The following is a 27,808-nucleotide window of genomic DNA, read 5'->3' as shown; positions in this document are numbered from 1 at the left end:
GCGCGCCGTAACGATTCGAATATTATATCACCCCCAGTTTGTTACCTAACAATATTTTGGCACTACCAATTTCGTTAGCTTTCCATTTAAATGACTCAACTCTCATTAGCATATGCACACATACACTTCTTCACTCTTTACCCCGTCTATTTTTACTAACCAGAACCGACAAACTGAAAATCCTATATGTCATTTGATCATCAAAAAGTCCAACTAGATCTAGTTCCAACCGTCAAACTAGAAAACACCGCGATTTTGTCCCATTTTTGTCAAGATTACAAATGGCGGCCTTCAAGCGCGACGCGCAAGGTCCAAAAGTGGAGACACAGAAGAATCGTGTTAAAAATTGCGGAAAAGAGCGCGCGATCAGGGAAAAACGCGGCGAAGAGTCAGGACGAGGATAAGGAGAGGCCAGGGTGCAGGAGGATCAGGCGAAGAGCGAGATAGGACAGACAGGGAGGGAGGGAGAGAAATGAGAGTGGCTGGTAGCCACCTCTGCCAAAATAATTAGGAAGTCGTCGTCAGAGACGTGCTAAAATCGTCCGCTGGGGCACGCGCGATTTGGCCGGCTAGTCGCGTCCCGGGCGTTCGAGCGAGCTGGTCGTCCGAACAAGTTTCGGACCGGTTCCCCAAGTGTTCCGCCAGTCCCGTACGACCAACCGCGGTCGTCTGTTCTTTTTAGCGCGTGCTTCTCTCCCTGATATGATCGTTTGTACAGCTCCGTCGTTGGTGCAACGAGACAGCCGCTGACACTAGGGTGTTAAAACGGTTAGTTGGCGGGAATTTCAAATATTCCATCGGGGGCGCCTCGAACTGACGGGACCTAGGGTTGACGAAACGCGTGTTTGACTTTGCTCAAGTGTCATTTCACCGAATATCATCGAGATTTGAATTGATTTTATTCGATTGAATCGGAATGGGACTTCTTGCAAGATTGGCAAATGTTTCTGATCATGAGTCCTCGTGATTCGAGGTCGCTTGTGTTCAATTTCGGTGACCGTAACCTCAATCGCTGCTCTTCCATTCACGTTTAAGTTTAGCGGTAACCTTGACTTCGGTGATTGCTAGACGCGACCCTCGAACTTGAGTTGATTTCGAAGGTTCGACACGAGACGACCTTGAACGCGTGATGATCGATCTATGTCTCGGGTTGTTCGAATGTGCCACGACGGGTTTCGAGTGTGCTTGTTAATGTCAAGTCGAATCTATGAGTCTACATGTATCATCGAGTGCTGACACGTAGCGAACAAGAAACAGACTTTGTCGTTCTCAGTTTTGAGAACTAATAAACAAATTTAATTAATAAATAGAGTTTTTTAAACATCCGTCCATTTTTGTACTAAACGCATTATATTCCTTTTATAATTTTTCGTGTTATATAATTAAAGAAGTCTCCTTCTTAGTCATTCATGTTCTTACAATGTTTTTGCGTTGAGTTTAAACTAACCTATAAACCTGATTTCATATACTTATCGTATGCTTCATTAGTATACTAAATAACCCAGTTTCATATTCAATGAAAGTGAAAAGAGTTAACAATGGTAGAAAACGAATATTTCTTTCAAACACACGCTTAACAACGATGCCTTAGAATAGAAGAAAATTAAATTATACCTAAGAAGAAAATAGTGCCAACTTAACTAGAATATTTCTTATACAAAAACATTCCCTCTACACACTTCTCACAAAAATTTCTATTTTCATTCAACAAATGAACCTCTCTTCGCTCAAGAAGTCAAACTTCACAGAAGTTACATAATCGGTTCGAAAAACTTCGCGCAGCTCCTGACGTCATTACATAACCACCACCCAAACAAACATATACTTCTTCGTCCTCGCTTGGCACCAAGCTATCCCAAATCAAACCATTCGATCCACAATTCGGCATCACTTACAAATCCCCCCAAAACGGGACATTTTAACGAGCAACCAGTTACATAACGCCGAAATCTAGCGATGTCCTTTGAACGCGTCTTAAAATACGCGCCAAGGAAATAGACTAGCAGAAGAACTGAAAATAGCCGAGCGCGTCATACTTCACGAGCCCTGTCTAGCCAATGGCGTCGCTCCACATGCTCTCGCTACGCGGCACTCGCGCGCGTTTTTCCTGCGGCGTGGCGCGCCGTATGGTGACGCGAGTTTCGCTAAATTCGATTGACGAGAGCAGCAGGAACACCATGCTTCACGAACACCTCCATAGCTGGAGATAAGTAAGAGGACCCGCTAAACAAGATGCAGCGATAATTCTTCATCGATTAATTTCCATACAACTAAATTTCAACGTTTTCGCATCGGTCGACGCGAATCGCAGACGGCGCGGTGGCGGCTGCGCTGCAACTTGTTAGCGGCGCATTCCGCGAGGTGGCGCAGGTGCGCGATGATTCGACGTTCGCCGTGTCAGTCTCGCAGAAGAAGAGGTTTGCTTAGCATTTAAGGGAAATAGTTCCGTTCGAGAAAATGACGTGCGTCTCCAATTTCTGTGCCCTCGTGTCGTGATACGTTGTGCTCCGCCCGCAGGACTGTTGATCCCCCGCGAGTTTCGATCGTGCCCGACTGCTTCTGCTCCGTTGCCCCCACGGAGTTGTTTCTTTGGTGTGCTCGAGAGTGCATCCTTGTATATAGGGACCCGTAGCTAACCTAAATATTCGGCAGCCGTAACGTAATTTCTCTGTGACACGTCGCCCCGACGAACGCCCCGTGCTCGTTTCTTGGTGAGTTTCGCTGCGCCCTCGAGTCACGCGCGACCCTTCGTCGCTCGGACGAAAATTGGGAAAAGCGAGGAGTGCACGGGTCGTGAACCCGAGCAGCTCGACGATGCTTTAACCTGACGCGATTGCTGGAGGAGTGCGTGCACCGCGTGCACCTTCCGTTTATTCGAGTTCTTTTCGATTTGGAGGTTATTTTTCGCTTGTTTGGGGAGGGATTTGTTGACGTTGATGAGCCAGCTTTTCTGGGAGCTTGTGCGATCATTTGCATATTATTGTGCAGTGAATGGAAGAAGCGGAGATTTTCAGGCAGTCGAGTGATACGTACAGTGACGCGTTTTGGGGTAGAAATGTTAGTTAGTATAGAGGTGTTAAGTCTGAAATGTTTGTTCACTTTAGTGTATTCAAGCTTGTTTGGCTTTGAATACTTTAGTCAGCTGTTCTCTTCCTTTATTATTTTTTTTTATAGCCTTATTGTACTATTTTTGTTCACTGTGGTGTTTGGAGTTCTTGAAATGTTACTATTTGTATATTTATTGCAATTAACAATGTGGGTTTCTAATATCAATATAGTGTTCAGTTTAATATCATAAAGTTAGTTATTTTTCTTATTCTAATAATTATTTGAAGTTGTGGTAAAATTCTGGATATTGCCAATGGCCCTGAATATGAACCATATTTGTTATGCAAACATTTAAGTGTATTTTAACTTGCATGACAGTTAAAGGAAATTTTAAAGGAAATTTGTTAATTGCATTATTTATAACAATTATTCTTTTCAATAGTAACTTCCTCATATTTGTAAACATTTTGTATGATAGTAATAGATTAGATTGGAATCAAAATGTTTATCTGTCCTTTGTTTTTGTTGATCTCAAAGTACTTTGTTTCGTAACTTCTTTGGTTGAAGATAAATTGCAATGCCTTGTGTGTCCATATGTTAACATATTCTTAGTTACTGTCTACTTGAATTCTTAGCAAAAGAGAAAATGACTGATAAGAAGGATATCAAGACCTAAATACATTGATACCAGTTTAGCATAATATGAACAATAGTTGGCAAAAAGTTATTATCAATGTTAATTTATCAAATTCTAATTCAAGGTATATGTTTGAATTACAGAAATTGCAGTGTGAATGAACGTAGACAACCATTGAACAGATAAGATTAGTGACATATTAAAACAGAAGTAACCATGGAGGACGGCCATTGCAAAACAGTGGACGAAGTGTTAAATTTTTTCAACGTTGATCCAGACAAAGGATTATCCCTCGATCAGGTGAAGAGGCACCAGGAGAAATATGGTCTCAACGGTAAGTAACCATAATATCTGTCATTGTATTGTCCTTGTCTTTCAATACTCTTGGTTCGTACATGCAATCGATCCAACACATTGACTTAATTATACAATAGAAATAAATAGAAGAAATGTTTCAATTCTATATTAAGTACATACTTAGTAGAAATTACATTTAAAATCATAGTTAGACTTTAAGGATCTGTAGTATATCATTTGCCTTCATAATATATACTATAAATGACGTATTTCTATCGTGTAGGTATTTCATTATAGATAAATACAAAACTACAAGGTTCCTGTAACGCACGAATTATGCTTTTGTATTTCTTGATGCGTAGGGAAGCCATAAGAGCTTCAAAATATCCATTTATAGTTGTGTTGCCGGGTTTCTATACGCGAATCTATTCGCTTGACGACGTCGAGTAGCGCGGTAAAAGTAACTTTATCGAACTACTCGCTAACATTGGTCTGTACACGACGCACGATGCTTATCCCCACTTCTAAAATCCACTGCCAGTCGACTGGTACACGTGTTCGATAGTTTCTTCAATGGCCCGTATCGATGAGATGTTTTGAATCATCTTCTTACTATTCTTACAATTTCTTGTTATATGAGTCACATAATCGATGAAGTTTCTATATTTCAATATATTTATACTCCTAATAATTTCTGTAACGATAAAGAGTGGTTTTCATTAATTGTTTATATAAATTATTGATCTAGTACATATTAAAAAGTTAATAATTTAACTGTACAAAGGAGTTAAAAATTCTAATTTATATAAGCAATTAAAATACCTTCGAGTTTAACATTATAACGATTTATACAAATTTTTGGAAATTTTCTGAATAACTGTTACTAAAATATTGGAAAGGAAGTGGTTATTTTTTGAATAAAGTAGTACCTTGGAATTACTTCAGAAATGTTTAAAATTCAGAATTAAAATTAGACAGAGTCGGTGATTTTTGAATATCCCAAATTCAAATTTACTCGCCACTAAGTCAATAATTCTAAAAATTTGTATAACGTTAAAAATAGAGTATGATTAGAAAAAAAAAGTTACAAATCAGTTTTCAAACATTTTCCACTATTTTATCATTCGGAGCAAAATAAATAAATAGTAATCGAATATACTCCAAAATGAAGGACCTGAATTCACCTATATAAAGTAAACGATAAAACGGATAAACATTTGTAATCATTATTAAATTATGTTCATTTGCAAAATTTCGATCATCGATAAACCGAGTGAAGGAATGAAAACAAGATTATCGACCGACAAAGGCATTGAACGATAGCATCAACGTGTTAAGCTTCTTTTCGATAAAACCGCGATAAGATACAATCGTACGCGTTCTTCGATCGAGTTTCTTGGGGAACAACTCAATGCCAGGGCAGCGAAAGAAATTCTGAAAATCGCTCGAACGTAAAACGAACGCGCGAGGCTATGCTCGTTTTCTCGTTAGTGTCTCCGTCCCATTTGAAAATAATAGTAGGTCGTAGATTGTCAATAATGGCCTTGAATCATACTATCGCTGCATGTATTCATGGACAACCAGTCAGAAGGTACACATTGCATCTCACCTGAGGCAGCTCAGAAAACCACGGTGCATTGACGTGAAATCGATGAGAATAAAGTACATTCGGTGCATATGTATAACGTGCAAATGCAAAAGTTCACGATTGTTGAAGCTGCTAAAGAAGGAAGGATTTAGTAACGTGTTAAGAACGTTGGTTCTGGAGTTTCATTTTTAAGATTAAATTTGGAAATTTTAGACAGTTGATTAAAACTGTATAGAAATTCATATTTCAGATGTGTAGGTAATCTTAAAATGAATATGCTGCTCTTTCAATATGGTCACCTTCTGAAACTTTAAGTACCTTATCTTGAGTTTGCTGTTGAACTTTAGGTATGATATAAAGCCACGTTTCCATGTTTCCTGAGTTCTGAGTGTCCATTTAGTAATCATAAATAATTAAATTAAAGCTAATGTTGTTATTATATTTATATTAATTAGAAATTCTTTTAGCCTCAAGCTCGAAAGTTAAGGGTAGTAGGCTTTGATTGTAATGTGTTTCGCTCTTCCAGTTATGTGCATGTCTTAACATTAAATTCTTAACGACTAATTGATATATTTTCATTCTTCATTATATCTAAATATGCTATATGAATATCTTTGAGAAAAAAAATTGTAAGAAAAGGTGTTGAAAAATCTACTTATTTTAAATCAGTCAATTTGTCTGTTTTGATACTTTTAGTATTAATGAAAACTAAATTTCTAAACAGAAGAAAGTAATTTATCTTATTAGAATAGAAAACATAGTTGCGACACTACAGCCCTAATTTAGATAACATAGTATACAATATTACATCTTCCAATAAAAATTACGTCGACTCAACTCTATCAATTACGTAGGAAGTTATTCTATTAATTAGGGTATCAGTCATCAAAATTATTATCACAATTAAAGTCCCCAAGGAAAGAAACGAATGTAAGATGATTCCTATTATCGAGCAACATTCCTAAATACACGAGGGCAATACTTCAAAATTTAATCCTATAAAAAAATACCCAAAACTAGTGGTGTAACTAGTCAGCTAAACACCGAAAACTAGATATTTGTTGGTATCTTCATTCAAGAATTGCCACTACGTAAATAATTGACATAATCTTTGAAAACTCGATATTTAATAATACCTTGAATGATTTAATAATTTTTCGTACGTACCTAGTTTTGAGAGTTAGTGGAAGCAGATCCATAACCTTTCAGAGGGTGGGTTCACAGCTTTCAGTCACTGAAACGAGTGTCCTTTTATCTGAGTAGAGTATGGAACGTACTCCATAGTAAAGTGTACTCAAAAAGTTCAAAAAGTCATTACGTAGAGTGCTTAAAAAAGTGTCAATGTTTTTTGCTGAAACATTGAAACTATTTCTATGTCTCAAAATTGATTTTTTCGTGTAGAGTCACGTTCTTGCAAAACAGCTGGACTATTTCTGTATTTTTCAGTTGAATCTTCTAATCCATTTAGTTCTTATAGGATTAACAGATATTTATCATAATTCGATTGACATAGCGTAATTTTTGTATGCGTTAATACAAGCAACATTTTCAATAATATCTGAACTCAACTGGGAATGAATTTGTTCGTTCATTCACCTTGAAAATCGACTAACTACATAATTGAGTCTGAATAATAAAGAAACCGTGAACCTATCGAACCATGTTTATCTTTCCCATATGTGTACACAGTTGATTAATCTTCAAAGTACAATGTCCTTATTCGAAAATCAAGCTTTCTATAAAAACACTTATTCCATATTTAAAATAACTTCAATTTATTATCGGCTTCTATACTAAAACATCAATTAATCGTTATTAAAATTAATTTATTTTCTCGGTTTTGTTTGTAAATTATCTTACATTTTATACAATTGTTTTCTATAAAAATCAGACAGTCTATTTCTTCCATTTCGGTAATAAAAAATAATTTAAACAAGAATAAAAGAATAATCGAGAGTATTTTTGTATCCATCTAACATTTGACCTTGGCCCACTCTACCTGTTCATTACTTCTATCACGTATTTTGGCACACCCTGTAGGCATGTGAACCGATCTGTACACAAGTCCTACAATTGCTGACATCGTGTCGACGAACAAGATTTTCCAGCGACATGTTTGCCAGTTTGCCTTTGTCGTGTCGATGAACGTAAGCTTAGGCAACGTGTTTGTCGGCCACTGGCAGACGGAAAATCTCAGTTGCGTTATCAGTCGTTCACGAGTACTGTGGATTATTGTATGGCATACATATTTTTCGATTTCGCCTTCTGCGAGTTACGCAGCCTCGTCCTTGAGGGTGTCGCATTGTCGTTGCATTGCGTTGTATAGCACTAATAACGTAATAATAGTTTATTAATGTTTATCTGATCAGAATTCTACACGATGACTGGGCTTGGTAAACTTATCGACAAATTGTTATTGCTTAACGAGGATGCCGAATTGTATCTCTCTTGAATATCTCTTGTTACGTGAATATGTGGTTGTGTATAATCGAGAGTTTCAGTTAAGAATGGACTGTTAGTCTAATAATGGAATAGGAACGATATGAATGAAGAATTAATGGAAAGGCATATCAGTGAGTCTCGAATTTTTTGGGAGTTATTTTTAATTTCATTTTTCTAAAATTATGACACACTTAGTTTGATTCTTAAAGCAATTCTCATTCAAAATTAAATGATAAATTTTGGTCCTCCATTTTAGTTTATTTCAACTCTTCCAGGTTTGAATAAATTTTCTGAATAACTTAATAGTAATAGTCGACATAGGAATAGGTAATAGTCATCAATTTCAGCTTTTGTACATTTACATATATTCTCATTATTTTGTGGATTTTAGCATAATTGCTAGCGTGAATTTGTGACAAAGTACGTAGAGCTGAATTAATGTCATAACTGCAACCATAGGAATAGAGTTAATATTCAAATTAAATGTTTTGTCATTCCTATTCAACAGCTGTATAAAGAACACAGATGTCCAGGTAGCAATAAATTGGACCTTCAGAGTTTGAAAATTCTTAAACACGTTATTACAAATACGTAAAGTTTATGCTCAGTTTTATGAGCAATGAATCGGAAGGGATTACATCCGTGTCACGAAACTTTATAAACTTGAATGACTACAGCAACTCATAAATTATCGTAAAGAACTTTTCTGATCATTCTGAGTGGTTCCTCTTTGAACAGCTGTAATACTAATATAAAATCTATTCCCTATAACTCATAACTACATACAAGTAACAAGTTTATAAGGAACAGGAAAAATCTGTCCGATATCAGTTTATACGTCGATTACTCATTTTTATCTTATCAAGGCGAGAATGGAGGAAAAAGGGACACTAATTTCGAGGAAACCGTGAAATAACCAGTTCATAACGAGGAAGTATTGTGCATGCTGGCAATTTCAAATCACTACAATTCACAGTGTCCACTCAACCTACCTTCCTACTACAAACACAGTCTTCCCTAAATTCAACTTCCCCAAATCGGAAGCATCCCCATTGACAATTAGCCAATCAGTCGGTACCCCATCGTCTGCACTTCACCCTCTCTCACCCGTCACCAACAGACTCAATTTTCCCTGCGCGCCTATCGACGAATCGCTCATCGATTTACTTTGGATCAAATTCCCAAACGCCTTCAATTAGCATTCAGCACGCAAGGAAAGCCCACACGCACACGTTGGCGTTCGACATGTAAACGTAAAGGCCGCGATTACGAGGCTCTACAAAATAGGCGAATGCTCCGCGAGAAGTATCGTCTTTCGTTCACGAAAATAAAATACCTCGAGCAACAAGTCCGCCTGCATGTCCGCTCTTTCTTAGCTACGCGAACGCACTATTTCCGCCGCGGACTTGCTCGACGGCTGAACGATCCTCCCTGAACCGTCACGATCCGCAGCATTAATCGATGCTCGAAAACAGAGGCGACATTCACCGTGGCGGGATCGAGAGCTCAGAACTACGGTTGCAATGGACGCACGAGTCGTTGGAATCGAAGCATCGCGATGTGAAACGCTGTTATTTTGCGTGCTACCGTGAAACGCATGGTTCGATAGACCTGGCTGATGTACTCAAACTCTTTCGACGCTGATCTCATTTCCCTACTTCTGGCGTCTATTTATAACGATTTATGAAACACCTTTGTGTTACGTTTGATCGGACGTACGATCGTGAAATTACTATTGGCGATGGGTAATCGGAGTCTTGGATTGAGGATTTTTAGTGGAGGCGGAACTTGAGACGCTTTAGATGTTGAGAGAGTCATTTTGGGGGTTTGGATAGCTTAGATATATTTCTTTAGGGTAGTAGATGTTGGAGGGTTTAAGGATCTTTGTTAACTTCTAAGTACAGTTATTTGTTGTTGTGTAGTTTTGTGGCCGAGTGTCTGATTGATAAAATTTCTTTTATTTTATGAGGGACTAAGTCAAAGTTCCTTAACCTTTTTTGGCTTGAGGCTCTCTTTCCATTATCGGCTATTTCTGCAGCCCCTCTCTCCCTTTCTTTTTTCTGATCCCCATTTTCTTCCTAGTCTTAATTGTTTTCTTATTCCCATATTTCTGTTCCTTGCGTGGTCTCAAAGATTCGGTATCAGGATCCCTAGGAAGCCATAGGACTCCCATTAAATAATGCTGGTCTAGGTCCATGGTGCAGCAAATTTTGTTTCGTAATTGAATTTAAAGGAAAGAGGCCTAAGTAACCTGTTAGTAGTCTTTACTTCTTAAAATTTGTATTAAATAGTAATAGTTTCATTCTTGTTTAATTAGTTTATATAATTAGTTTAGCTAAGGAGCTGATATTTGCACTCTTAAACATATTACACGTTTTGTTAATTATACAGGGTGGGACAGTGAAACAGGAAGATTTGTAAACAATTCCTTCCACAAATTTTTCTATTTCACGTATTTCATATTTCAGAAAAATCCGAGGAAACATTTTCTGAAGAAATATGCAAATAGATCTTAAAACGTCGTTCTGATATCGAGTTCAATGATCCAGATATTCTGACACTAAATATTTAATTATATGCAAGCGCACACATGTTAGAAAGGCATAAATATATATTTCATATCATCTTGTACAGCTGAACGAGCAGTTTAAATTATGATAATAATTGACCTTGATGGTTATCAAAATATTGAAAATATTCAGTGTATTCAAGAATGATTTACTATTAACAAAGAGCATATAGTGTAGAATTATACAAAGCTATTTTAATTTTCTACAATTTTATATTCAGTTTTTTTTCTTCTACTACTCAAGCTTTATTTCTCGTTCTAACCTATTGCACACATATACACAAATACTAATTTTAAATTGGTTTCGTCCCTCACTGTTCATCGTCTCTTTCAAATATTACCTGCTAGGAGTTTGCTTTTCAGTTATTACATCATCCCCTTTCGACTTCGTATGCCCGATAAATCGACGAAACTTAAATCGTGAGTGGCGAAAGTTTCGAATTAGTTACGATTTAAACTGTTGCATCATGCCTCACTGGCAATATGTACCCTATTCAAATTAGACAAGTTATTTGAGTTCGAGTCATTTGAAAACCTCGTTCTAATTAGTCAAAGGTCAAAGTGTTACTTACATTCACCTGTGTAAACCTAAAATGATATCGAAGGAGGTGCTTTCTAGCTTTCTCAAAGTTTATACCATATACAAATTGATATCTTTCGACGTGTATTATTTCAAGCCAAGAAAACTTGAAAGAACCTAAACTTCATCTGAAACTTGAGAGGATACTTCAAGAAAAATAAATAACCAGTTCATATTAGCAAAATAGTTCCAAGTTACTTGAATATAGATAAGCAACTTGAAGCCACACAATTTGATTAATAAGAATCATTTTAGCAACTTGAAAATATATTTCAAAGAAAGTAAATAACAGGTTCATATTATCAAAATACTTTCAAATTACAAGTTGAATACAAACAACTTGAAGTAAAGCAGTTTGACTAATAAGAACCATCTTAGAAAATTGCAAGGATATTTCAATTAAAGTAAATGACAAATTCATATCGCTAAAATGGTCTCAAGCCAGTAAATCCAAGTCGTTTGAATTCAAGTAATTTAACCAATCTGAACGAGGCATTAGAATCGTTCCTGATGGTTGTCTGGCCCTCAGTACCCCGCGGTTCGTTTACTCCGTTCCAGAAATATTCGGCGGACATCGACACGTGAACGTTCGTAAACGGTGCCTCTCTGTTCCGTCGAGTTACAAATGGTCCTTTTCCCGTGGCTGCGTTGAAAGCTCGCCAACACCGCGCCAGTAAATCCGCGGTAATACGACGCAAACAAGCCGTAACGAGGAGTTTCTTCTCTGAGAACGATAAACCTCGAGGTTTTGGCGGGAAATACGTATAGTGTCTCGAAACAGGACACCTAGGAGTGTTTATTTCGTTTGTAGCCGAGCCAGTCGTTAGTAGACGGTCGTTTTTCTATGCAGTAATGTACGCGAGGTTCTGGCTGTACTCCTCGAACAGAACTTGCTTCGAGCGGTTCCAATTCGAGGCGAATTTTTCCGCGTTCCTATCCGCGAGGTCTTTCTTCTTTGCTGTCATGGCGCAAGGACGTCTCCGGTGGTCCAGTTTATTTCCTTTGTACGTTTGGTACTTGACAGGTTGTCTGTTTAACTGTTTGGGCTCATTTGTTCAGCTTCAGATCATTCTTGTACTGGTTGTATTGGATTGGAGCACGTGATGTTGATTACAAATGCTGTGGAATTTCTTCATTTTTGTCGGAAAATTGCTATTTTTAATATCGCGCGCTTGTTTCAAAGGTGACGTAACTTAAAAAAGCATATTTACTAAAATATACTTTGTCACAGTCTGCTTTATGATCATAATTTGAAAGTTAAGTTTTTTGAGTTATGTCATTTTTAAAGCATATGTGCAGAATGTTGAGTGTATGCTAGTACTTTCATTTGAGAGATAAAACATCAATTGATCATATGAAGAATCAATAGATCAAATTTAAAATTTCGTTTATGATAAAGTAGGTATTATTATAACCTAATGTTTCTGAATGTCTTCTAGAAGAATCAATATCAGAATTGACACTTTTGACTAAAATGGTGTTAGATGTTTTGGAAATTGTTGAAGTGTTGAAAAATTCTGGAGTATAATTAAATAATAGTCAAGTACATTGTTTGAATTGGAAGCTAGAATCAGAGACTATTTATCTATATATTAAGTCGAATTTGTGTCAAAGCTTGATTCAAAACAAGTTTATATCCAAGAGAGTTATGAACAATAAAGAGACGATATTTTGTAATACAGGGATTTGGGCATTTATTGTTTTATTACCATTTTTTACGAGCATTTAAATTCTATAGATTGAACCCTTTCTCCGATACCTAAGCTCAACTCTCCAAAAGATAGCGAGATAAGAGTTCTCCAATCGTAGGCTCTGATTACCTGTGACCAGTTAATCTCATTGGTCGACGCCAACTGACTACCCTGGCTGGTTCATGACAAACCCTCGTCGAATCAGAAGAGGTGTATCCTTTCTGAGGAAAGTTTTCATCAGCACTTTTGTCGTGACGTTTTTCGAGTCTTCATTAATATGCTCCTCATTCGTGATATATTGTGAGAAATAATTCGTTTACTCGAAACAATTGCTGCAAAATTATTGTTAGTGAAAGTGTAGGTTCGAGAAAAATGTGATTCAAGTGATTGGGTAACATAGTAATTCGTTACTCCACAGATGTGAAAATGTGTGAAATAATGCAAATTTTACTATATCTGTATATATAATATTGTTTTCAGATATATTCACGTGTTTTCAAATGTTGTGTTTAGAATGTGAATTCGCATAGTAGAACGTATGATAGTAAGGTAAATGTTCCAATACTGAAACGCTTAAGATGTCAAATATCTCAGTAAGTAAACTACCTAAAACTGTATGTCCTGATACTTTAATTATGAAATCTCAGAAATAATAGAGAATACTATTTTATGACACTACTTTTTATTCTTCATTAGGTATATCCAATACATTAAAATTTAAGCCTAAAATTGAATAAAATTAACGTTAATGCTTAGATATCAGAATATGGTCAACTACTAGAACATTTACCTTAATATTAGATTTCAATTTTTTGTTCACGAAAACGATGGTGTCATTGAATTGTATGGTGTGTTTATTAAGTATAATTTGGTAATTTTTAGTGTATTCCTTATAATTTGTCTCTTAATATAAAAAAAAGAATGCACTGTGATGTGATACGTTTTCACCTGCGATCAAGTGAAATTATGATACAGTTGCGTAAGTAACGTTTCATGTGTTGATCCTATAATAAATTAATATAATAAATACATTAATATCAGTATACTTAATTAAAATTGATTAATTTCATATTAATGTTTGAAATTTATAGCATTTTCTTACGAAACATGTCCTTTCGTAATTTATAATTCCTCAATAGTTAGTAAACTGTAAAACCGTCAGTAATTAATTTTATGTTTATCCGTCAAATAAACACAGTACTGTGTCACTCAGTTTCCCGAAAATCACAGTAAAATTCTCTACTATATAAAATTCGTCATGATCGATTGATTTGAAATTGAAATCATTGAAGCACCATAAAATACAATACTGCGTGTAGCATAACTTCATTAGAAATTCGTCTGAGGAATGTATTACTGCATTACGTATAAATAGCCTTTTAGTATCCACGTGAACATTATTCGCCGTCAATAGATCGTTTCAATAGCCACGTTTACGCGGAATTCTGTTAACATTTACAATGACCGAGCTATCACCGAGGGCCTTCGAAATGAAAATTCACCTTTGTTTTTGAATAAACAGAACTGTAAACGCAGTTATGTCATCGGTTCGTTTTATCTCATGTTCCTACGCGCGCATGAATGATAACGTTTTGCACGTTTCGTTGGATGATAAAGTTATGCTTCAAATAGAACAGAGCGACCTTTAAATCTGTGACCCAGCCGCGTCGTTTACTATGTAAATATTAATTATGAACGTTTTCCGCGCATCAAGATCCGCTATTAACGTGTCCAACGTCGCGTACCTGGTTAACGAGATTTACCTTGCTGCCATATTTATAATTTAACCTGTTTCGCACAACTATTGCAAACTCCATTGTGCTTCGTGCTTTTGGGATATAGTTGTGGAGCGATCCTTCCTATGAAGGGTGTTCGTTGCTGCACTGACCCGTTGCTTGTTAGATACATGGCTTCCTGTAAGTGGAAAGCATGTTCACTGTGGCAGAAAAATGAATTTACATAGGTGCTGAGGATGCTCACCCTGTGCATAGAGTCGCATCTCTTAACATGCTTGATACATCATATTATACGTTCTGCGAATAGACTTCTGTCTCATTCCACATGCCCAGGGCATACGCAGCAGTGAACTTATTAAAATGCATGTTTTTTTGTTTAACTCTGTTATATTCCCTCCTGCAAACCTTATAATATGAAACCTGCGCATCATTATGTATGCAGCTGATGTATATCAAATATATATAATACTATCAAGGAATCAGAAATGTGGTAATATGTAGCAGAAATGTAACAATAACTGATTTATATTTTTATGGAAATTGATAAAGTTGTTAACAGAAATGCAAACCTGAAATAAGTGAAAAAAGATTCGAAGAAAGTAGCAGAGTTAATTACAAATTTCTGCTTGTTGATGAATTTCATAATACTATTTTTCTATTTATAATGCATACTTGAATTTTTTGAAAAATCTGATTTTTTGGTGGAAAATATATATTTTAGTATTTTAATCAGTCGGTTTTGTATGTATAGACTTCTAAGTTTGAGATTGCATAAAATGAAATATAGATATTTTTCGATCATTAATTTCTGACCCATCTCCACTTCCTGTAACAAAGATTTGCAAAAGTGTTCAAAATTGAGGATTTCTCTCCCAGAAAATTTATTCAAAAATCATTGCTTTAAACATTGAATCGATAAAAATTTACTCTCGTGGTTACTAAAAAATTATTTCTGAACTTCAACTTATAGAATACACCACTTATTATACTTACCACTTTTTAGAGTCACCCTGTATTAAAAATTTACCTTCAAGTTTCATTCAGAGACAATTGATATCTCAGTCAAGAAGTGCAAGAGATTTAAAAAAAAAATTGATTTTAGAATCTTTATCTATAGCGATAAATTCGATACGACAATTTGTTTTCTTATCAAGCATAGTTAATGATCGTGAATTACTGCGATAATTGTAATATCAACCCCAAGACAATTAGTTACAGGACTGTCTCGGTCAGAGACTGATAGTTACTATCACGGTGTGGCGTAGAGTTTCATCCTCAGCTGCAGTTTATTATGCCTTGTAATATACAGCCCATCGAATTAGGCATTTTTAGTCAGGTTGTTTGATTATACAGATCGACGTGGATACTTTTCATGCTCCCTTAACACTGAAGCTATTAAAGCAGCTTAAATCACTGCTAGGATTTGCTATTTAAAAATATATAATAGGCTTCTTTCTCATTGACGTCGAATTAAAAAAAGAAAAGGAAGTCTAAATAAGCTGTTTCTCGAAGTACATACTTTTCTAAATATAGCAGCTCTTTCATGGAAGTTCTTCGATTGTAAATGTTTACGCGCAGTACGTGAAGTGTAATATTTTACCGCCTACAAAATAGGAAATTTCCAATAAGAAAATATATTTTTTAGACAAACAACAAGAATTAAAAAATATAGTATTGCAGTGTACGTTCAGTGTATTAAAACTTAAAAATTCATTCATCTGTATAAATATGCAGATAGTATAGTGATCTTAATTTTACTTAAAATTTGTTAAATTGTTTTTTATATTCTAATATCGTTATGACACTTCCCCTTTATTAATACTTTCTGTGAAAAATTCTTATCAATATTCTTTGCAATCGTGTAAATGAATATTATTCATAATTATGGAAATACAGTCTTCACTTGTATGAATGACTTGACAGTTAAAGTGTTAATGCATGTTGTTTTTCTCTTACCAGTGGTGATCATCTCTTATTTTATTTTATAAAAATATGGCCCACGTGCAAGCACAAATTAATTCGTGGGCCTTGTCCATAAGTACACACTGTGGACGTTAGTCTGTGTTAAAGGGTTGGTATTTGTTAAAGCAGCTTGGAAATTCACCAGTAGATTATCATGGTACATCTGTGAATTCTAATCAGGTTCAGCCGTGTATTAATCGCATAGTCTATCGTTCATATCTTAAATTATCTGTCATAACCTCCATCAAGTGGGCCTTATTTTTTGTTATGGCGGATCCCAAATTATAAGTAACATGTTTACTCGCGATATAATGTTTGAAGTTACATAACAGGATAAAATCTCAATTTCGACCCTCTGGTCTAGCGATAAGCCTAAATTAGAGATATCGATTAATTTTATGATAGTTGATTCTTACATTGATTTGAGATGCGATAGTGCTAATTTAAATGCAACAATTCGATGCATACATTAAATGAAGTGTAGAAAATAATGGAGAAGCGCGTAATAATATTAGCAATAAATAATATTTTTATGATACAGTTCATAGAGATAAGATGCTGATTATCTATATTTTTTGGATGCCTTTGTTTCTTTTTTTAATTTCGTATATCTAAAGTGCCTAAGCCTCTACAAAGATTAATAAAAGAACTAAGAAGATGCTAATTATGATTAGCTACTGTCCTATCTAAAATGTATCAAATTGATAAATATGAAATTAAAAGATAATCTATTAAGAGAAATCATTTAAATTTAATATATTTTTGAGGAAACTATAAGCACAGGTATTAAATACCTGTTACTAAAACTAACATTGTATTATGTTATTATAAGTATCTCTTTACTGGCATTTTATATTCATTTTAATTTTATTCTGTTAACTATTCACATGGCAAAATAATATGAGTACTACCATAACAGAATATCATTGGAATACGTATAATTATGGTGATGAAGTACAAATAATTTTACGTTTGATTAAAGGAAGCGGATGAAAATGAGCTAATGAGTGAGAAACACGATGTAAAGCACGGTACTATCTGTGGCATCGTTATCATAAATGTTCATCGTTATTGCGATGCTAAATGTAAAATTCATCGTGCATATGGCAGTATAAACAGGGTATCTGTGAAATACAGCATGTCCTTATCTCTGTTAGAATTCTGAACGAGCCACATTACACTTTACTTCATTCATTCTGTTCTTCCCTCTTTGGCAATACTGTTGTTTTAGTAGTTTTAGCCTAAATTGCTCACACATTTATTTCATTTAATGTTGTTACGTTGAGTGGTTTTATTTTTTTCGAAGAAATTGGCAAAAGAAAGATTCAATGAAAGTAAAACTTGGAAATTTCCTCGCAAGCATCCAACAAGATTAAGAAGAAAAGTCGAGTAGTCGATCATTATTATATTCATAATTCCTTGAGCTTTTGCCTTCTTTATTAAATTTAATAATGAAAAATGTGTCTCCATATCCGAAATATTATTTACATAGCACGACAAATATACCTATTACAAGTTGCCATAGAGTCGTTCTAACATAAATTGTTGAGCAATATAAAAATCATTTCTATTTACCTGAATATTTGAAATGCTTATACTTTATGAATTACTAAACATATAAATAGTTCATAAAAATTCGTGTATAAATGAATCTCGAAACGCAGTAATTGACAGACGAACGTTAGTCTAAACACAGTCCAGTCAAATTTCAAATTCTAAACGATACTAATCGAAATGAAACTCATTCTACGTTGCTGAACATTCCAAGCTACACAATCGTTTCTAGAATCTGTCGAAAGCGAAATAGTGAAAGCAGAAGAGAGATGACGGAATAGTGAAAGCAATTGAAGTGTTCGAAAGAAATTTCGCGCTTCTGACGAGTCCGCGCGTCGGGAATCTTAATTACATTCCTGCTATTGACTCTTTGTTTTGCGCCTGCCTTCTTGTAGTCACCTGAGACTTACCTGACGTGGTGGACTGGCTCGAGCGTAAGCAACCACGTCAGAGCAGCTTGCTGTCCGATTCATTATTAATAAGTAGTTAGGGGAAGCCTTTTTTTCTGTTGGTTAACGCTGTCTGAACGCTTGGAACAAACGACCTCAGTTTTACTGTTTCAAATCTTTTCACACTGCATGTGTTTTCAAGTTCACTTGTACAATGGAGCTCGAATTTGAAATACATTATTGATCCAAAGTTTGGAATCAAATTCTACGTTAAATAAATTAAAGGTGACGTTGTTGAACACATTATTTAAGTAACAATAAATAATTATATACACCTTCATTTCACTGAAGTAATGAATATCGTAAATATTGAAGTTACTGACTTCAAGTAAAAAGTACTTTACTATAATAGTGTAATAATATTTAAATCAGCAATAACAGTTTTTATTATTGAGTAGGGTGTAATATACAGTCTCAAGTAGGCCTAACTTCATTTAACTTAATAAAAGATTCAAACAGAACATGAATTTAATTATTTTTCAATGTTAGAGTTTTTCTACAATTTGAATATTTGATATTTTTCCATTTTGTAAACAGAACTACAATATCTTTCTAGAAATTAAAAATTGGAAACAGATTATGCTTACCGTTTACGTAGAACGTCCTAACAAAACAGTATTGTATTTCTAGACCTTTGCACGCGACAGTCGATCAAAATCGCAAAGATTGATGAAACGTGAGTGCGCAGCATGCACGTGCAAACGTGACTTACGAGCCTGAGAAACATTTTCAACGTAGTTTGTCGAAATTTGTAATCTGAAGAAGAAGTTTTCACTCAACGCAGTGATTAGTTTGTCTAGCATTTTAATTTCATTGGGAGACGCTCACGCATGCACCAGTACAAAAATTGCTCGGCGCTTGGTAAATCATGTGTTATGGTGAAATTACATTAGGAGTTGCCAGCGACAAATGAGGTTAATTCGCTTTAAGGCCGCTCCTTATAGTTAACAACCAGACGGCTCGTGTCTTTTATGATTTTATGCAGATAGGATTATTTTCCAATTTTTTTTTCCTTTAAATCATCTTGATAATTCATTACTTAATTACTCGTTCAGCATTTCTCTAAATTTGGAATTATATTTATCAGTATTTTTTTATTTTTATTTTAAAAGAATGGTATTTTGAATAAAATTGAAAAAGGAAGGAAAGAACCTGTGTTTTTTAGATTTAGGTCTGTATTAAATCTATATATTCATTTATAATAATTTATATTAAATATTTTTATTGTTGTAAGAAAATTAAATTGCAGACTGATTTTTGAATATAGTTATTCAGTGGGGAAAATGAATTTTAACTTCTATGTTCAGCAAATTTCATACCTCAACTCAATTTCCTATAAATTATCACACTATAGAATCATATTTGAATAGGAATGAGACATTAATATTGTACAGGAATATTTTCATAAACACTTTATTAATAAATTATAATCAAACTATAAACTGTTTAATAGTATTTACTGTTTAATACTATTATTATACTTCAGTAAAGTGGTTACAGTTTTAATTACACATATGTAACCTTTTTAGCTTTAGCCCCCAAAATTCGATTTAATTTAGCCCCCAAACTATTAATTGTTTTTTATAGATAAATGTCATTTTAACAATAATAATCATTTCGAAAGGAAATAGTATTACATTAAAATTTCGTAATTTTATTACAATCTTCAAATAAAGCTTTTATTTGAAGGATGTTTGACAACAGGTGTCAGCAAGTTTAAGGAATGATTCTGCATACTGAAACAAGACGAAATTGCATTTTAGGCTTTGTTTGCGAGTTATTAATTGTCAAGAAAAAGGCCTAAAATACGTGTAGAATATGTCTGACGCACGACTTATTTTACTGACTTCGCTGTGTCTGACCTGACTAATGGACGTCAACAGTAGAATAAGTCACAAGTCAGACACATGTTATACAAATTTTAGACATCCAATTTCGTCATTCTCGATTTTTCTCCTATTTTGATATTTAGAATCATCCTTTAAAATTTCTGATACCTATTGATCGAACACCCTCTATTTTTTTATCTTATCCTATCTTTCTCTTTTATCTTATCCTCTCTTTCTGACAGAACTATTTTATCCAAGACTTTTTCATATAGCCTTCCTGTGTTCTTTTAGCCAAAATTAAAAAAAAAAAGTAAATAAGACATCTGCATCTGAAGTATCACATAGGACTTGAAACAAAAGACATCCCGATTATCAGAACGTGAAGAGCCAACACGACTGGGAAACAAAGATAAATCTCAAAAGCATGTTCAACCTTCGCTGTCGGAAATACTCTCTCATTTACATCAGGAACGCTGACGCAGGATTTTTTCCGTGGTTCAGAGTGTAATAGGTCGTTCGTAGAGCGACACGATCGAACGATAGGTCAGAATTGTAAATCGAGACTGGCAATATCGTCCATCGCCGCGAAATCGTGTCCACGAACGCGTGCAGGAGACAGTAATTGATTGGCCGACGTGACTCGTGGCTTCTCTATTCCTGCTCCAGGAATTCCGCGGGTTTAAACATAGCGACGCGCGATGCGCTCGGGAATATTTCATTATCGTTATTCAACGGTGGCTCGCAAGCCATAATTGGCGCGCAAAAATGTACGCGAATGGCCTCGTTTTCTATGATGCATACAAACTAGTGTCATTTCCCCGCGTGGTCGTTTTCATGGTGATGAATTGTTTTGTACGATGCTTGACACGAATATTTAAAACATTAAATGTCGGCAATTAAACAGTAATGATGATCATAAAGATTCTATTAGAGCAATAGAAACAACAGATAGAGGATTAAAAGTTATGAATGCTGTTAATTGTTGTAACTATTTGACGTAATTAATATTTGTACGTGTAACATATCTCAGGTATCACACGATGTTTCGAAGCATCTATTTTATGTACATTTTATGCTTGAACGTTTTACAACATAATTTGAGCGTCTTTAAAACATTCATCTGCGTAGGTATTCAAGACTTTCGAAATTTACATCCATAAGGCGTTTTAAAGACCCACTATATAAACGTTTTATAGACGCAATCTAGACATCTTTAAAACGTCTTATGCATGTCTTTTAAGACGTCCTTAAAACATACTGATTTGTAATTTTGGTCATTTCAAAGGCAGTTTTTGGACATTTGGACCAACAGAAACAATGTGTTTTGGACATTTTTAGGACTTTACTGCATATTTTTAAAACGTTTTTAAGACATCTCTGTACTATATGAGATAAATATTAGATCATTTCATAGATACTGTCCCTGTAGACTATTTTGCTTCTAGAAAAATTAATATTTACAATTATATCTATTTAATCACTGTTATATATGTAGATTATTCCTTCCTACAACTATTTTGTTGAAAAAGCAGGTAATTCTCTTGAAAATTTTACTTGTTCAAAGCAAAATATGAACTGAGAAACAATATTACTTACCTACAGAATAATTTTATTCATCTATTTAATAATTAACGTAATGTACAATACATTGGTAACTGAGATAACAACTTAAGAGCTTATTCTCTTCGTTAGCTCCTTTACTTACAGGACTTACCTACTCTTTACTTTTCTTCACTTCCGCTTTTCAAGACACGAAAATTAATTATCGAGGCTTAAGTTGGTTTCAGAATGGTGCTTTTTACTTCCTATTATATTCATCGCTTGTATTGTCTCGTGAGATTATAGTGAATGAACACTGTAATCTTAACCCTTGGAAACTCAAGCTGTTTGAAGGTTTAAGCTCGGACTAATTAAAAAGGAATTTAAGAATTTTAAACTCGGACCAGAAGAAGCTAGATTAATTATTAGGAGAATATATAAGTTGTTTTATGAAAGAAAAGTAAGTTATTTGAATGTTTGTGAACTATTTTTAGAAGTCCTAAAATTTCTTAGGTTTAATACCAAATTTGACTTATCATACCGATGTTGATAATTTACTTTGGGGAATTTTTCCAGTTTCACGTAACATTGAATGGAACACATAATTTTTTCTTGTAATATTATAACATTAAGCTAACTTATATTTTCTCTTATGTTCCTGTAAATTTAACTAGGTATTGCACCACAGACATAAAAAATAGGGTTTTTTAATTTAACTTAAGCTTCACTTCGAAGCGAAGACAAGATGCAAATACTTTTTACTATCATTTTTTTATATTGTACATCTTGTTAGAAGCTTAATATTTTCACTATTTTACTACAAATAAATGCATATAAATTGCTGGATAGCTTCTTCAATGTTAAGATAGTAAGAAATGTTCGCTTATGTAGACAAATTAGTTGTCACGATTGACGTAGCGAATGCGTAACGCGCAGCAATGAGTCGGCACAAGGAAACGTCTGAATCTGCGTCAAATGCAATCGTTTCCTAACTTCACACTTCGGAGACGTAATTAAGTTAAGCAGATCCGATTAACATTTCGTCCGCGGGAAGGCAACGCGCGAGCACGCGAATCGATGACCTTTTTTGAACGCTCCAACCGTAGCATGCTGCTTCAATAATTTCCTCTGGAAATATGTCACTTTAAGGCTGACTCATTTTCGGTGCTACCATTTGAAATTTTCTAATTGACGTGTCTTGATTCTATTGGGCAACTAATAATCCAGGATATTGATCGACAGTAAAACTTCTATTACATAGGTAGAAGTAATATTATGCAATTGAAAACTGCAATAAGATGGGAAAATAGGTGTGCTAGAACTCTATCAAGATTTTAATTAACTCTTTTATGGTAAGACATGTGTTAAGGATATAAAAATTTGACATTATTTGACTTATTTGACTCATTTTAAAAATAAGATATTACATGTGTTTCTATTCTGAATTTAAAAGTTATGTTAATATTTGCACGATTAACTCTTATATTCAAAGGTGGTCCTTGAAGTAAAATGGCGACTCTACATCGTCATGAGAATAACTTAAAACTATGTGTATTAATAATCTATTCATTTTTGAACAATATTAAATGAAATTTAATCGTACATCAAGGGGTTAAGTGCCTACTAATTTAAATATACGGCTTTGTGTAATTCTTCACATTTAAATTATTACCAAAGAATAGAAATATTTGTAAAAAATCAAAACTTGCTGTAATATTAGTGATCCCCTTAACTGATCCCTCATTTTTTGGTCATCCTGTACACTTCTCGTAAGTGCCAAGGTCCTGCATATTAATACAGCTTATTACCAACTTGAATTACTACATTTCAAAGAAACGTTTACTTCGATTTTTAGGCCACTTAACCGCGACACGTGCGATATACAGGGTGACCCTGAAATAATGAAAAAACTTCGTGTCAAGTTTAAGAGCTATCCTGCTGGTTACGATACTCAAAACGATCGAGCCCAATCGCAATTACTTTTGTCTACGACAGACCTATTTCAGGAGCAGCCTGTATATTCCAAAGTATGCTGTAAATTATTATTATACGGCGCATGTTGCACACGCATAAGATATTTTTACGTCGCAAATAGATCTCAAGCGCACCTGCCAAAACTTACGTAACCTTTTATCAGATACTTGCATTCGTTGGCATTCCGTAACCTACATTTCAAAAATACACAATCAGATTTGAATCGGTTAGAAGCACGTGAAATGTTGAGGGCTTTATTTATACTCGGCCTAGGATTCTACTATATTTCACGGATTTGCATCCAACCGACGAGCTCGTTATGAAAATTCCCGTTGCCCGGGAAAAGTCGCCACATCGACTTTGTTCACCTTTTAGATTCGCGCCGCTTGAGCTGCCTTCATACGGTCCATTCGGTTTCAAATTATTCACGAACATGTGAAGCCTCGATTCGCCTCGATCTGTCGAATCGGAAAGGAACAGAAATTCTGTAGGCCGCTGAAAAGGGGAAATTGGAGAATCTGTGAGGAAAAAATTCTGGAAATATCTTCTGGACATTTGTGGGCAGCAATCAGAGATTTTGCATCTGAAAATTTGGAAGATATCAGGGTTTTATTTCATGGACACCCCATATACTAAAAATGAAAACTGCAATGCGATTCGAACAAGTTTTTGCATTGCTATTGCGCAATTATATACCTGTGGTATGTTAGAGAAAACATTTCTGGAAATTGTTGCAATAATAATAGTTTGTATTATTATTGTGATAGTATCGTGAAAAGAAAATGTATAAAATTGTAGCTGGAATGGCAATTAATTTTTATCGTGTTATTAACTTTTTATTAATACTATTTTATTATAAGATAGTTTCAATGGAATACCAGCAATATTAATAATAAACGTTATCTAGATAGTGATCTACTTACGTGAATGAATTAACGAGATTCGATATTAGTTTTAATAAGTATTATTCTGAATTACAAATAATTGAATTTGTTAAAATGCAACTAATGATTTGTGTTATTCTTCTTTGTTCCATAAAAGTTTTCAATAAACTGAAATAAAATACGTTTCAAATATCATTTTACTGGGTATCCATCCACTACGATTTCAATTTCATCTCGCAAGTTATACGATTTTTAAAATCCAATTTCACTTTAAGCTCACTATTTCGCTCTCGTCTTTAAGCACTATATGAGAGCTTTAAGATTTTCATTATTGTGTTCTGAATTGTTTGAAATTAAATTAGAAATCTTCCCCGTCGAATTTTTGTTTCTTAAATAATCTTGCTTCATAGTTGGGTGAGATGGCTTCATTAAGAAATATTTAATAATCCCAATTAATTTTCTTTCATCCTCTTGCTGATTATACCACAAATTTCAAAGCACCCTGTATATACATAAGCATCATTATAATTCCAAAAATTATTAAATTTAAACTTACTTATTTCATGTAATCTTTAATCGCGCCACACTGACAAGTGCAAATCAGTGTTATTTGCGCCATTAGAGAGCTAATGAGATAATAAAGGGCTATACATGCCATCGAGTAATCACATTAACACGCGTTAACCCTTCCAACGTTAACATGGAACTCTTGATGAGTGGCGTATTTTAGACACTTATTGCAGTAAAACACGGAGTGAATTGAATAATATTTTATTTTTAACGCATAGGACCTCCAAGTAGAAATATTTCAATGTACTGTATTTGATAAATATGGTATCATCGTTTAACTTTTTATATACAGTGGGTTTAAACACACTGGGGAAAATTCGTATTATACTCTTGTAGAAGAATCTACTTAATAGTACTTATAAAATGTGTAAAAGTTAAGAATTAAAAATAAACTGATTAAACTAAATGATTAAACTAATTAGAAACTTTTGTTACACTATTTTATCGACGTCAGTTTGTTATTAAAAATAATATATTTCTCAATTTTCTATGTATACATTTTCCATAAATTTCTACAATTAACTCTAGAATCAGGAATAAATTACAAGTTTTTCTATTTCAGTAATATCTAAATGATAATTGTCGACAGGAAAACCTGATTTGCTTTTTCAATTAACTTAATAGATTCTCATCGAGTAGCTGCTACATAAACACCGATATATAATAAACTTGGATAAAATTATATTTTATTCGGGTCAAGGTACAATTTGCTCTTCATCAAGGCTATCACTCTTGAACGTTCGTTCTCTCTGCAAGCTCTCTAGATAGGAACGAATTCAATCCAGGGTAATTAATTTGTTCTTATCTAATTGTTTAAACGACATTACGCTGCAATTAGTATGTGGAACCCTGAGACCTTTAGCTAACCGCGTTATTAACCACGATGCATTATTCGCGGGCGTGAAAGCCGCTAAGCGTTCGAGTAATCCAATATTGAATTGTTCGAAATTCGAACCTCGACACTGTCGTAACAGGATAATAGAATTAATATATTCTATTTTAATCTATCAGTGCATATGGAACCTTTGACTTTTTCTTGCGTGCGTTAGTATTAACTTAATTAAAAGCAATTATATAAATTAAAATTATTGGGTTTTAGTGTATATAGAATTGCCAAATTCTACAGTAATAGAATTATAAGTAAGATTAGTCAAATTTGTACCTAGTGAACTATATTTACTTGAATTGTAACACAGTTTCGCTTTTTCTTTGCGTTATCTATTTATTGTTTAGTTCGTTTAAAAAAATTATTTTTAGAGAACGATGTTTTTAAAATCGAATAGAAGCTATTTAAAATGTGAGGTTTCAACAATTTAGGCACAATTGGTTATCACTATAAAATTTGTAAATATAAATATTGAGTGTTATAAACAGTTACCTTCATATTATAACTTCATTAAGAGACAGATGATGGAATTCAGAACAGCAAAGTTTAAATTTATTCCTCTTTGATCAAAGTACGAAATTTGAGGGGCAATAGCATTTACTATTAGCTCATATGTTACGTTCTGGCATGTTATATAGGAACCTACAATATTCCATAGCCAAAAGCAAACCATTCGTCTCTTACCTCAGGCTACTTTTCAATTTCAAACTTATCAGCCCCAAGCTGTACTAACGTAACCGTGGTAACATAGTCGCTTTTCAAGTTAGCTGCGTTCTTTCACCTTTTCCCAGAAGAAAGCTTCTGAAAACCTACGAGGTAGGAGAGCTTCCCACTTTGAAGCTCGCTTAGAGCCATCAGAAGCACCACGACGATGATTTAGACTAGCGTTTGTATAAACGTTTGGCTAGCGTTCCACAGGAAACTTGCGCAAGCTTCTTCTATCGAAACACTAGCTCTATTAGTCTGCAATCGCTGAATTCCGAGATACCGATAGATTGGATGGACGCAGACGAAACTTCAGAACTATTTAAAGTTGTTTCAAGTGTTGCGAGAGGAGTTGACTGCTGCATTGGAATTCAAAGTCAGATCTTGGCGATGGTTGTAACGCTCTAAGAGACCAAGTTTTCAGATTGCACATTTAGAAATTTATTGAAGTGTTAGTCATTTATGATCCAATTTTCTGTATTTATTATTTGGTAGGTTGTATAAGTAAAGATAGATTATTAGAGAATTTTCTATGAAATTTCTATGTGTAAATAAGAATATTAATAGGAGAAATAGAGAATTGCACTTTTCTTTTAAATTCAATTTATTTAACGTTTTTCTGTTCACTAAAACAGAAACACAACGAACAGTATTGTTTACAAAATTTGTCGAATGTACTTCGTCATTTCAAGAAATTAATCAAAATAAAGTGTGATAATTTGTAGTATGATAATGTTTCATGATATTAAAAAATTGACTGGACAAGTAATTTGTACTAATTAAAAGAGGATAGAGGCAGTTCTCGAGGTAAAATTTAAATAGATGCAATTAATGTGCACCTTCAAAGTCAATTTTGTCACAAATACTT

General features: G+C 34.4%; 1 protein-coding gene across 4 annotated transcripts in view; it reads left to right on the top strand.

Annotated features, from left to right (window-relative positions):
* The window catches only part of Serca (ATPase sarcoplasmic/endoplasmic reticulum Ca2+ transporting SERCA), a 57,711-nt gene that overhangs the window by 1,129 nt on the left and 28,774 nt on the right, over positions 1-27,808 (top strand). For 3 of the 4 annotated variants that reach the window (XM_076376621.1, XM_076376612.1, XM_076376595.1), the window contains exon 2: positions 3,829-4,019. In XM_076376621.1, the coding sequence (XP_076232736.1) occupies positions 3,902-4,019 (118 nt within the window). In that variant the 5' untranslated portion in view covers positions 3,829-3,901. Of the gene's footprint in view, positions 1-583; positions 769-3,828; positions 4,020-27,808 lie in introns of those variants that run through there. The other variant, XM_076376604.1, reaches the window with a different exon arrangement.

Source organism: Calliopsis andreniformis, chromosome 1 (genome assembly GCF_051401765.1).
Source record: "Calliopsis andreniformis isolate RMS-2024a chromosome 1, iyCalAndr_principal, whole genome shotgun sequence".
In the NCBI taxonomy this organism is placed as follows: domain Eukaryota; kingdom Metazoa; phylum Arthropoda; class Insecta; order Hymenoptera; family Andrenidae; genus Calliopsis; species Calliopsis andreniformis.
The sequence above is the reverse complement of the archived record's forward strand: the minus strand, read 5'-3'. Positions and strand labels throughout refer to the sequence as shown.